We start from the raw sequence: 13,384 nt of genomic DNA on the forward strand, positions 1-13,384 counted from the left end.
TGATAAATGGTTCAGATATAAATTCTGTCTTTGTCATTTTATATTGATCACATACAAAACATATCCAATATGGTAGTGTTTATTAGTCACTTATCTATATTTTAGCTAATTTTTCATATCTATAGATAATTGTCGCTGTAACTGCAAGATAATTTTTTCAGTCTTATTACGCTATTTAATCAAAAGTAATGTTTAACGCTCTTAAATAATTATTCGAGATCTATATCTTTTCGTATTTCACAAATTTTGGCTTAATTATAGCAAAAAAAATTTTTATGAAAAAGTATAGAAAAGCTACATAGATTAAGACGAGATTTTAATGTTAGAAATTCGTAATTTTTCGTAAATATTCTTAGTGAGACGTAGAATGAGATTTAATTATCTTAAAGATTCTTAGTTTTTCGTAGATACTTGTAATGGAACGTAGAGGGACGTTGTTTGTTTCGTGATATAAGATACAAAAAGAGATTGCGTATAAAAACTCGTAATACAATGTCAGAAGATATAAATAGAAACAGCAAAAGATTTCTTGATTTTTCAAATGAAAAACGCTACTACATCTCATTACGAATATCTATGAGAAACTAAGAATTTCTAAGATCTTGTTTCACAATCTATATTTGTGTAAAAATGTTTCAGCCAGAGTTGTTAGAAATAACAGGTAAACGCTCTGAGCCCTGTTTTCGTAATCTATGATTACGAATTTCATGAATTTCATTGATAAATCTCTTGATAATCTTTAATATTTAGACCTGGGAGGTTTATTATTTTATAATTTTTAATCTTTAAGTATAACGACATATTATGAAAACGGGCCTTATAGGTAAAAGTATTGCAGAAATATGTATAATAAGGGGAAAGTTACTTTCTAAAAGCAACTCGTTACTTTTATTTGTTACCAAATTAAAAAAATAATTAATTACTATTACTGTGTTGCTGATTCACACACAAAAATAACTTTTTTATCCTATTAAATAGAAAATAGAAAAAGATAGACAAAATTATTTATTAATTAAATATTTATCAATAAGAACGGAATACATACAAGTGTCTTACTTTTTTTTACCTCCGCTTTTAATCTTCATATTTTTTATTCTTCAGATATTATTTACCACGCTAACAATATTTTTAGCAAAAACAACTCTTTTTCCTTCTAAATATCTTTGTAGTTAAAAAATTTTGATTACGAACTGAATTTCAATGATTTAAAATAGAAAAAGAGAAACGATAACTATGGAACACTTAATGGATTAAAAGATGATTTTAAATATAACAGACTATAAATATTTAAATGTTTGAAGACTATTATGGATTGAGAATACATAGATATTATACCATAAATAGATTCAAAATGCAAAAAAATGACGATAAAGAATTTTAATTAAAAAAAAGTATAATTTTAACAATAACGTACGGCAATTACAATTAAATAATGACGCATTGTATACTTCCCGTCCTTGGAGTGCAGTATCGAGGTCACTTCTGTTTTAACAATTAGTATGAATATTCCATTATTCATTGCGAATATTAAAAATTTATTTATATGTTATATATATACTATAGATTTTCAGTACTTGCAGGTTCCTTTTACTTGAACTTCTTGCACGGTTTATCTTTCCTCCATTTCCCTCCACATTGGAGAAAAAAGGAAGAAAGATGAATCGTGCAAAAAGTTCAGATAAAAAGTACAGGTAGCAGTGAATATAAAAGTACAAAAGAAGGAAACTATATGAAGGCTGTGTTTGGGAAAATGCGCTGTCAACATTTGTTTTATGCCATATGAACAATAAAGATAAAATGGCTTAATAGCACCGATAGCATGTTCCCCGAATATGCAATCAAAGTGTGGAGTGATATCAGTGAATGCGATTTAATATTTATATAAATGTATATCAGGACGGGAGCCGTTAATTTTGGACGACGAGTCTGTTGCAATCGCGTTGTGAGTTATTCGTACTCCCCCACTTCATTGCTGATCATTTTATCCATTCGCGTCTAGTATAACTAGTCGCAAGAAGTATCACGAACGTGGTGCATGTATTCGCGAATGTGCAAAGAAGTTGTCCTTTCTTTCGTAGGGTATCAATATAGGATTTATTACAATAAACCTTCTCATCGGAAACGAGCGTAAGGTACGATTCTCCGCGTTCGATTATTTATAAATTTGTTTTTATTTTTGCTTTCCTCGCGCTGTTTTCCTTTTTTCCTCTCCCAAAATTCAAATGGACTTATCAGATAATGTTCATTACAGCTGAAATTCTTTTATTTTCTCTTTTTATTTTCTTTACTTTTTAATTCTTTTTCTTTTCTTCTTTTAACATCAAATTAATATTATACTTATTTCATTAAATTATTTATTTTATGAGTGTGTAGCGTATTAGGACAGAAAAAATGCAAGCGAGTGAGCGAGCGAGAGAGAGAGAGAGAGAGAGAGAGAGAGAGAGAGAGAGAGAGATGCAGAATTCCAGCCAGAAATGACAATAGAATTGACGTCAATTCAACATAGAAATTATCAAATTGACGTCGATTCAATGTTGAGATCATCAAATTGATGTTGAATCGACGTCGATTCCATTATCATTTCTTGCTGGAATTTGATCACTGAAGAATTTTCTTTCTGACTTCACTTTCTATGCTTACGTTCCACTTTTTTTTCAGAGCCGGGATTAGACATTTCGGTGCCTGAGGCAAAAAACGAAAAGAGCGCTCTGTTAACAACAAAATCTTTCTTTTACGGTGTGTAAAATACAATAAAGAATAATATTAATTAGTGATATTTAATATTAATTTAATATGAATATTAATGTGATAAGACCATAATCACAGGTAATACCTATAATATATATATGCACGTTGTGAATAAAATATAATTACTAAAATTATAATATAATTTATAATATATATTTATACAGATAATTAAAATTAATTCTCTAAAAATTTATAGAAAATTAATTTTTTGTTTAAAAGTAATATTTTCCTTATTTTAATGCACAAGTATTTTGTTTCATCAAAATTTATATCCTTATATATTATATCTTATTTTCATTTAAATACACAATGAGCGCTCTCAACGATAGATTTAATTATAGTCACCTTGAATAAAATTAAAATATATAGAAATTTAAATTAAAATATTTTATACAAGTCAAGTATCTCATCGTTCGCCACACCCTGGTCTTGGCTCTGCTTTCCTCTTCAACGCTACTTGAGCATGCTCTCAAAGGTTATCACATGTAAAAGTTTTGTAAATCGACCAAGCACAATCAAAATTATAAGTTTACAATTACATTTGTTTAAAACGCTGAACTGTCATTAGTAAAATATTCAGAAAGTGCTTATCATTAGTAACATAATAAATCTTTTCTAAGTGCTTTGCCAGGCGCTGCAGTGCTACATCGATATTTATGGCCTTATGGGAGTACGATTACATTTTTTTACGTGATGGCTTTACAAAGTTCATAGTCCATGCGAATGCGACTAAGATATATTTGATAGAGAAGCAGAGTCGAGTGACAATTATAAAGTTTACACGCTACTAGTTGCTAATAAACTAGGCAACATGTTATCATTTAACGTGTTGTCTATCAAGTTTTGTTTTATTGTAAACATATAACAATAAAGATATCGTAATATAATTGAATAGAATTATATTCATGTAAGTAAGGATAGTAAGTGTTAGATAGCACATTTTTTACTATACATTACTATCTAGTTGCTTATACTATTGAAATTTTCATATCAGATGATATTTCGAATATTCTAGTCAACAATGGTTGGTCATGGACAGTCACTTTGCCATTACAGTTATTGATGTGATTGACAATTATTGATGATTAAATCGGGAATTTTTTAATCATGAAAAAATTACTGAATAACCGTGTGTTGTCATTTTTCATGTCAAATAATAAGATTTATTACAATCGTTACTCATGTACCACACATTGCGAAAATTCTAGTTTCGCAAGAGAAAAACGCATGATGTCTACTGATAAGAACTTGATAAAGGATTTGCCAAGTGGACCATTGGATATTTATAGAAAACGAGCTACATTCGACTGGAAATCGTTTAAATTATCTTTAGAGGGAGAAGATTTTATACAGTCGCAGGTGTCTATAGAAATCAGTGCATTATATCTAAACTTATATATTAATATATACATATTAACATAAATGTGTGTTAAATCACCAATTAAATGTCTAGACAAAGTTATGGCAATTCATCGAAACCCATCCAGTATTTCAAAAGTCGACGTGGCCGAAGAGTTTGGATGAAATTCGAAGACATGTCGATAGTCAGATACAAGTTCTTTGCGAGAATGGCGTAGATGTAATTATAATAATTTTTTTATAATAATTGTATATATAAATTATCATAATTATAATAATCAACAGTTGAATGTATTGATAATAAATTTTAGAGGGTATAACAATGAAGTAGCTTAGAACAGTATATTGGATCTTTTGTACATAATAATTTTCATTTTTCTAGCCAATAGAAAACATTGATCATGTAGTTTATCTTTTTCAATACAATGGGTCGTTACCGATAAAATTAAGTATCTCACGAGGTATGGTACCAGGTGCAATATTTGCACTGGGTACCGACCAACATCATCATCTTCTACCAAAATTTACTAATGGAAATGTATGTATAAACATGATAGTTGTGACTCTCATTATTATAAAATATAAAATGCTTATTAATATTCTTATTGCTTACAGTATATTGGCTGCTTTGTGTTGACTGAGATTGCTCATGGAACTAACGCAAAAGGAATGCGAACCACAGCAACGTATGATGTAGCAACAAAAAGTTTTATCCTTCATACTCCTGATTTTGAAGCTGCAAAATGTTGGGCAGGTAATTTAGGTAAGTTAAGTTTAGTTGACAGAGAATTAATGACAAGTAACGATTTCAAGCAACACAGTTACATTCAAAATATGTTTAATAAACATTAGAAATTGTGTGCAAATTGAAAAATAAAAACGTTCAAAATTTGATATGTTTTTGACTATTTAATAACATTATAGAAACGATTATAAGATATTTATAGTATATACTAAACGTTTATTTTTTAATTTAAAATATTTTTATACATAAAAACATATTTAATGTTATTAATGTCTATTTAACATTTTTAGTTAAAACATTTTAGCTAAATGTAAATTGTCTGCTTGAAAATATACTTAATGCATTAAATACCTATGCTTTCTATATTTTCTAATATATTTTAATTTTTAGGAAAAAGCGCAACGCATGGTCTTATATTTGCGCAGCTAATTACACCAGATGGAGTAAAACGAGGTCTGCACGTTTTTATTGTGCCAATTCGCGATCTGCAAACTCATTTACCTTTTCCTGGTGTTACCGTTGGTGATATGGGTGAAAAGATAGGCCTTAATGGAGTAGACAATGGATTCATAATGTTTGATAATTATTCTATACCGCGTAGTTGCCTGTTAAATCGCACCGCAGATGTCAGCGAAGATGGAAAGTATGTTCTTACTCTAAAGGATGAACGAAAAAGATATGGTGAGAATTGACATTAATGACAAAATCACATCTCTTGTAATTGAATCCATTGACGTTTTATTTGTGCTGGCACAGGCTCGTCATTGGGTGCATTATCTGGAGGCCGTGTCATGATTACTACAATATGTACCCAATATATGGTCATTGCACTAACTATTGCTATACGTTATTGTGCAGTTAGGAAACAGTTTGGTCCTACCGAGGATAATGAATTGCCAGTTATAGAATATCAAACGCAAGTACGTAGCAGTAATAACAGTCTTTATTTTTGAGCTGAAACAGAAAAATTGTCACATGTGTGTAATATGTTCCAGCAATGGCGAATCATTCCTCATTTAGCTGCAATGTACGCAATAAAAATATTTTCATCAATGTTGAAAAAAAGTTTGGCTGAATTTCAAATAAACCGTTCGAGTGAGAATGAAGACTCGACTGCCGATCTAGGAATGGAAATACACGCGTTATCTAGTGCAGCGAAACCACTATGTTCGTGGATTTCTCGCGATGTGATTCAGGATTGCAGAGAATCTTGCGGTGGACATGGATACTTAAAGAGTAAGTGCAAACTCTCAAATCTATGTATTACATATAAATCTCGAAATCTTTATAATAAATTGTTATCTTTTATTGTTAATCGCTTATATAATGAAATATATACTATTTTATTATTAGTGTCTCGTTTGGGTGATATAAGAGCTGAGAACGATGCAAACTGTACGTATGAGGGCGAAAACAACGTACTTATTCAGCAAGCAAGTAATTGGTTATTAAGTCAATGGGCTAATGTGATTAAAGGACAGGCAGTGCCGTCTCCGTTAAATTCCGCGGATTTTCTTATGAATGCCGAACAAATACTTAATACCAAATTTAATCAAACTACAGTAGAAGATGTACTGAAACCTGAAAGTATGAAAATAATCCTTTTTTATATTATATTATATATGTATATAAAATATATTGCTACAAGTTATTAATTGAATCGTTTAAATGACTTAGATTTACTGCAATTATATGTTTCTTTCTTATTTATTTTAGATTTACTCCTAACTTTTAAATGGCTGGTTTGTTATTATTTGAAAAAGACATATCAACGTATGAAGGAGTTCCAATCAAACGGAATGTCTGATTTTGATGTAAGAAACAATATCCAAACGTTTCTGGCACGAACCTTATCTCTTGTATATGCAGAGGTAAGTAAAATACATGTATATAATCATATAATATTTTAATTGTATTTATAATTTAATGAATAAAAAAAAGCAATACATATTTTAAACAATTCGTATATATCGAACTACGATGTATAAAAATTCTAGATTATTAATAAAAAATATACATACATCCTTTATCCAATAAATATAATTTACACCAATTTATATAGAAATGTAATTATTTTCTTCTTTCGTTACAGCATGCCGTAATACTGTACTTTAGTAGATGTTTACAAGATCCAAAATGGAAAACAAATGAAAGAGAAGTACTAACAAAATTGTGTTCCTTATTCGGAGCTATAACATTGGAGAAGAGATTGGGAGATTTGTACGGCGGTGGTTATGCCTCTCCTAACAGTAATATAGATAATCTTTTGCGGGAAGGAATTATAATGTATTGCAGAGACTTAGTCAATGATGCTGTTGCATTAGTCGACGTATTGGCACCGCCCGATTTTATTCTTAATTCTGCTTTAGGAATGTCCGATGGCAAGGTATATACTGCTATTAATGAATATTTTATATTGAATTATCTACATGTATAATAATTATCCATTTTCAATATATGTAAATTAAAAACTTTTTTATCTAGGTATATAAGCACATAAAGGAGTGGATATTTAAAGACAAAGAGAACTTTGAACGTCCATCGTGGTGGAATAAAATCCAATCTAAATTGTAATATACTACGAGTATGAGATATCTTAGAGTTAATACTTTTTATATTTTTAAAATCCAGAACTGGAAACAAACGCACATATTCATGTCGTTAAGAGCTGTGCTTGTATTAATATTTAAATATTGAAATAATTTGTTATATGCTGTAATTAGTGCCTCGACTGTTGTTAGATTTCTAAGGTAATAATTAGTATTTTACGTTAAATTGTTAATACATAATTTAAATATACTTTTTATATATATATATACACACATTGTTATAAATTTTTACGTCTTATTCATATTTTTACGAATGTACATAATATTATTTATATTAATACATTATTGTATAATATAAAATATTTTTGATAAATATATAAATATTAAACACTTTTAGAATATTTTAAGAGCAACATTAAATGTGAAAAATAAATACTTTGAAGAAAATCTGATTATAAATACAAAAATAAAAATTTTTATTGAAAAAATTGTATAAAATCTTTTTTAAATATACATTTATAATTCTGTATGTTTTGATGTGACACGAAGTGGTAAGACTTTATCTACTTCTGCAAACCAGTCACTGTATACAGCTTTAGGATCAACTGACCAGAATCTGTGAAATGATATAGGTTCTTGAGATGCCAAATGAGCATTAGGGTAGTCTATAGGTTGTGCCTACAACAGTTATCAAATATAAAATGATTTGACATTATACTATTAAAAAGTAACTAAGTATATTAAAATTAACGTATAGTTGTGTCATTTTTAAAAATTATATATTTCATACGTGCGTGTGTGTTTTCAAAGATACTCTTGGTGGTTTGCCATTTTTTTTGAAAGGTAATAAAATGATCAAGTAAAATCTAATGTGTATTCTGAATAGATTTAAACCATATTAGTGTTTAATGTTAAATGACGACAAAAAATTATTGCACAAAAAATAAATGATACATAATGACAATGAGAGCCGATACTAATTATATAAGTTATACATATTAACTAATGTCGACTGGCATTATATATTTTCTTTAAACTAGAGCCTTTATTCAAGTTTATATTTATTATTGCACAAACCTGATGAAACATTGGAGAATGTACGCCTTCTACTTTAAGTCGCAACAAACAAAGTCCAAATAGATGCATATCATCGGGAGTAGTCGCAGATGGGCAAGTACATACGCCTGGTTCCACCATCAGATGAACTAAAGGAGCCGATAACACAACCCCTGCACCGCCAGTTAAGTATTGATAGCCGTGATGTCTATCCCACATACGAAAGCCGTAACGTTCACCGATTGCGACTGAGTGCTTAGGATTGTAGCACGTGAGTAAGTTCAATAAACGTACCACACTATATAATACATTAAAGTCTGTTTAAAACTTAGCTCGTGAGTTCAACGCTTCCCCTTCTCCATCGTCTCATTAATAATGCAAATAGAAAAAAAAAAAAAAAAAATTGACGCTAAAGTAGCCAGTCACTGGACAAAGTTCTAAGTCTTTATATTTTCTTCTTGTTTTGCTTAATGAGACGATATAGAATAGAAAGCGTTTAGCTCTTGAGTTAATTTTTTGGATAATCTTAATTTAAGCAACTTTAATTTTAAAAAATATTTTTTTTAAATAAAAATTATATAAACTTTATGACACTTTGTATAATTTTGACAATTAACAAAAATTTTTTTTAAGTATATGTAGTTATCTCACCTGAATATAGTGTCATCATCGACAATGGCAAGCCAATTGAAATTGCGTCGTTTTAGTATTTTGCTGGCTTTTTGCAAGATAGCATAAGTTTTAGCGCAATGTCCTTCAGTAGTGTTTGGAACGATGTATGCTTCCCGTAAATTTTTGTCTGTAGCAAAACAATTCAACAACTTATAAAGACTATAAATATATAAAAAAATATGGGTACATTCATCAGGCATACCAGCTGCATCACTAAAATATCCAATGTTCAAATCGTATTTGGCCCACGACTCTTTAATTACTGGGATTCGGTTTAAATGAAATTTGGCGCAAGTCTTAACAGCAAAATAAATATTTTCTGGAGTTACAGAAGAACTCTGCAAAATTGGGAACATTTGTACCAACAGGATTCAACAATAGAGTATATTGTTTTATTTTAGCTTAATAATAAAAATAGTTCCATTTTAGTTTTAATAATAAGAATAATTTTAACTAATTTACTAAAATTATTCTTATTAATTAAGAACTCAGATCGTGTAACATACACAAGAATGGAAGAATCGGGGATACGTGGCACAATCGGTAGCAGATACAACGCATAGTTTAGACACATGAGTCAACTTCACATTAGTACTATTTAAGACAAATGTTGCAAATTCATATGATACGTCGATAGAAAAATCTGCCTTCAGTTCCTTGCCCGCATATACTTGTTTAGATAAACTAAAATATTAAAATTATATTCTTAACTTTTTGATAAATGGTAGAAATACATATAAAATGAAATTATAGAAGCAGCTTGCAATCATATTTATATAAAATTATATTTATCAATGAAACTAGTTTTGTGAAACAAAGAAAATATATTTAGAAGAGAGTAGCTCTTATTAAGTTAATTTGATCTACAGCCTATTTTATGATTGTATATATTTATTCAATTAATTATTACTCAGAATTCAGTTAATTACTCTTATTTATGTTATGATTATTATAATAACTGTTTAACATAAAAATGGAACAAATCTCTTTAAATCACATATATAATAATTGTAATATAAAAACAAAATATACCTATTTAATAACGTAGCACTCATAGCAAATCCAGACGCAATGTGTGGATACTTAAATTTTTTAGTGTGCTGTGCAAAGTGATGAATAATAGTAGGTTCACGGTCATAAAGCGCAAATCCCATCCACACATCCTGTACATAAATAAACTATCTATTGATAATAGAATATAAATATATTCTTGAAAGCTTATGCACAATTCACCTGAGAAGAACTAAATTTTCCAAGAATATCCAATAGCTTCTCTAATCGAATCACAGTATTTTCTAAACAAAAGAAGAACCATTCCACATCTGGAAATTTACCTCTCAAATAACTCAATAGTGGAACTATTGTCCAGGAACCTTTAATATTAAGCTTATGGGACAATACAACGTGAGGCAATTCCTGTAAATGTATAAAGATAATTTATTTAACAATAAATACAAAATAAATATAGTTATCACAGACACTAGTAAAAATTTAATAAAAATTATACATAAAGAAACAATTTTTTTGTGATCAAAACGTACTTTTTCAAGGGCATCAGCTTGTTCATAGATGTTTTCCTTCAAGTAATCAGCATAGGCCGCATTGTAGCCTTCCTTTTGACTCAGTATTACTATTGTTACCTTGTCAGGCTCTAAAAATATTCTGGTTAATATTTTCACATATTTAGCTTATACAAAAAAGAAAGAACAAATATTATTATCTTTATATAATATAATCTTTACTAATCTTGAATAATATGTGACCTTTATAATATCAGATAAAAGGAAAAAGATCTGTTTTTTGTAATATACACACCACATAACACTATTATTCAAGAATCCTAAAATTATCCAGAGGATATCTTAAAACATCCTTACAAGAAAAAATGTCGTATAGGACTTGTACTTAAAATGTAAATAAATATATTTTAAATTTTAGAATATAGTCCAGTGTAGAGTGTAACAAAGAACACATCTAATCTTTCAGGTAGGACAAAAAAGTTTCAGGAGTAAATACCTAATGTACTTGCATCTGTATTTGTGATGAACGAAACGCAAGCGAGAAGTGTGAGATACAATAGTTCCATTTTTATCTAACAGCGATTGAAGTCCAATAAAAAGCAAAAAATTTATATGCGTTCTTATCAATCTCAGTTCTATTGCTTTGCAGGGATAGAGTTCTTCAAGTGAAGGTAAAACTTTGTTGATGTTTTTCAATTTGAATTAACAACCACCTGTTCAATCGTTACTCAATAATTCGATCAATCCATTGTCAGTCACATTTGATCGCTATTCAACTGTTCGCTGTTTAACTGTACCGTGCAAAGAACCGGCTTCGCCAACGGCCACATCGGTCCTTACACGAATGAATCCCACGTGAAGAAAAACCAGATTGCGTTGTCGCTCCGAGATCTGGGATTCGTTGAACTCGTAGATGGGCACCAATCAGATTCGCTCGATGCTCTGCTAAAAGCATGTTGTCTTTCAATCTTGCACTTTTTGGCGCAAATTGAAAAAGGACGGACGAAATAATTATAACTCTTTCAGTATCTGTGAATGAAAGATTCAGAGCCGATTGTTCCATCTTTCGGTAAAGTTTACCTGTTAGGTAAATCTGGCAATCCGCGCACCTGATTGGGCAATCTTGCTACTTACTTAACAGGTAAACTTTACCAAAAGATGGAACAATCTGCCTTAAGTTGGACTAGCAATCACAGTAAGAATTTGTACGCGGTTTATATGGTTGAAATGTGACCGCCTGAGCGCGGAGTAAGCGGACACAATTTGTAAACAAGCTAAGAAAGCCTTGGGTTAGGCTAGGTGATCGATAGAGTGGTAGAGAATAGACGTTTGTATACGCGACATACGCGTGGCTTATCAGTTGTCATGAGTGTTTGTTACCAATCGAGGGTGTATGAAAAGGAATTGAGGTAATCAAGGTCCGTACAGCTTTAATTCTTGACGTTTCTTTTATGCGCTGCATGCTCTCTATAAAATCACTTGTATCTCTACTTATACAACGTTGCAGATGCATATGTGGTACTGGTTTGGCACAGATTTGGGTAGCTTTTTGTTTCCGGGATACAATGTTGATACAATATGGGGTCTGGTGGCAACATGCTTTGGCTTAGCTGCTCTCGCAGTGTTGTACGAAGCCATGAAGGTCTCCCAGATCCACTTGCAACAGACCGTGATTAGACCCATATCTCGGACGACTTCAGCCTCTTCGGAGAACTCGTCCCTCCTATCCAGAGTGACGCCAAAGAATTTTAGAACATACACAAAATGGTACATTGTCATTCTCTTATCTGCTCGAAGTAATAAGATAAATTAACTTTAACTAATTAATTAACTTAATTGATATTTAACACATACCAAATGATGTCTGTACTATTTTGTTAATATGAAAAAATAATAAATTTTTTATTGTTTAGCTTTTGCATGTGATAAGAAAAAAGGAACAACAAATTTATAATTACAGATTTTGCTTTAATTTGAATGACTGTCGATTAATCATAGTTTGATTGAAATTACATTGAATAGTTGTATTTTATGTTTTTTTCTATATATCTGCTATATAGGGTATCTTATAAAAAATAAATAAAGTTTTTCATTTTTGTATTTATTTATTACTGATTCATTTACATCTATTTATTTATGTCGTCACTTGCTTAATAGAGATGTTGTTCAAAATGTTGGTTTCTTGCAGCAATGCATGCATTGCATCTTGCATATACAGACATGTTGCAGCTGAATGCCAAACACTGATTTGATCAATGCAATGACTTGCCAATTCGACAATCTTTTGTCCGAAAATCGGCGCGCATACTTTCGCATTGTATCTGAAGCATTATCAAATTGTTATCGTTGAGATTAACGAAATAACACTCCGCTTTGAAGATAAAATAATATTTTGAAAATTATATTTCGTCTTATGATCTTTTCCAAAACGAAACAAAAACACAAGCACATATCTAAAAGATTTTTTCTCTTAATTTATCAATTTTCCGTACATACTCGCGAAGTTTTGGCTATTTCGGGACCGTCCATTTATTTATGCTTTTCTTTAATACATTAATGATTAATACATCTACTCTAATTATATCTTTTATTTTAAAAATATAATATAACATAGCAAACAATACTTTATTGCTGCTGTAAAACACATTCTATCTTGTACAAGCAAAAAAGATAGCATATCTGTGATATAATAACATTTCTAATTATAAAATCAATATATATACCTATATATATAT

At 30.0% G+C, this 13,384-nt stretch overlaps 2 protein-coding genes across 3 annotated transcripts; one reads left to right on the plus strand and one right to left on the minus strand.

Moving 5' to 3' along the window:
• Positions 1 to 2,029: 2,029 nt before the first annotated feature.
• LOC108776719 (Acyl-CoA oxidase 3) lies at positions 2,030 to 7,578 on the plus strand. 2 transcript variants are annotated; one of them, XM_018543419.1, is made up of 13 exons: positions 2,030 to 2,132; positions 2,659 to 2,736; positions 3,957 to 4,107; positions 4,202 to 4,327; positions 4,490 to 4,645; positions 4,723 to 4,870; positions 5,243 to 5,533; positions 5,609 to 5,772; positions 5,848 to 6,088; positions 6,206 to 6,439; positions 6,569 to 6,723; positions 6,945 to 7,238; positions 7,337 to 7,578. In XM_018543419.1, exons 3-13 carry the CDS (start codon positions 3,976 to 3,978, stop codon positions 7,424 to 7,426), a joined length of 2,031 nt encoding a protein of 676 aa, XP_018398921.1. In that variant the 5' UTR covers positions 2,030 to 2,132; positions 2,659 to 2,736; positions 3,957 to 3,975; the 3' UTR covers positions 7,427 to 7,578. The 2 variants fall into 2 exon arrangements, with proteins under 2 accessions (XP_018398921.1, XP_018398920.1); XM_018543418.1 differs by lacking the exons at positions 2,030 to 2,132; positions 2,659 to 2,736 and having other exon boundaries at positions 3,846 to 4,107.
• A 339-nt stretch (positions 7,579 to 7,917) lies between these two features.
• Positions 7,918 to 12,428, minus strand: LOC108776721 (beta-1,3-glucosyltransferase). The gene is given in 10 exon segments (XM_018543422.1): positions 7,918 to 8,079; positions 8,479 to 8,755; positions 9,109 to 9,256; positions 9,332 to 9,467; positions 9,636 to 9,813; positions 10,162 to 10,292; positions 10,363 to 10,545; positions 10,671 to 10,780; positions 12,030 to 12,134; positions 12,137 to 12,428. Coding segments are annotated over 10 exon segments (1,722 nt in total).
• Between the last annotated feature and the right edge of the window lie 956 nt (positions 12,429 to 13,384).

The sequence above is a fragment of the Cyphomyrmex costatus genome, unplaced genomic scaffold (genome assembly GCF_001594065.2).
Source record: "Cyphomyrmex costatus isolate MS0001 unplaced genomic scaffold, Ccosl1.0 scaffold374, whole genome shotgun sequence".
Taxonomy (NCBI): domain Eukaryota; kingdom Metazoa; phylum Arthropoda; class Insecta; order Hymenoptera; family Formicidae; genus Cyphomyrmex; species Cyphomyrmex costatus.

Excerpts from the sequence above, each read along its gene's own strand:
- LOC108776719 (XM_018543418.1), top strand. The coding sequence starts at position 3,856 with ATGAAAAAATTACTGAATAACCGTGTGTTGTCATTTTTCATGTCAAAT. Across the intron at positions 5,534-5,608 it reads GGATGAACGAAAAAGATATG|GCTCGTCATTGGGTGCATTA; the intron begins GTGAGAATTGAC and ends GTGCTGGCACAG. Across the intron at positions 6,724-6,944 it reads TATCTCTTGTATATGCAGAG|CATGCCGTAATACTGTACTT; the intron begins GTAAGTAAAATA and ends CTTTCGTTACAG.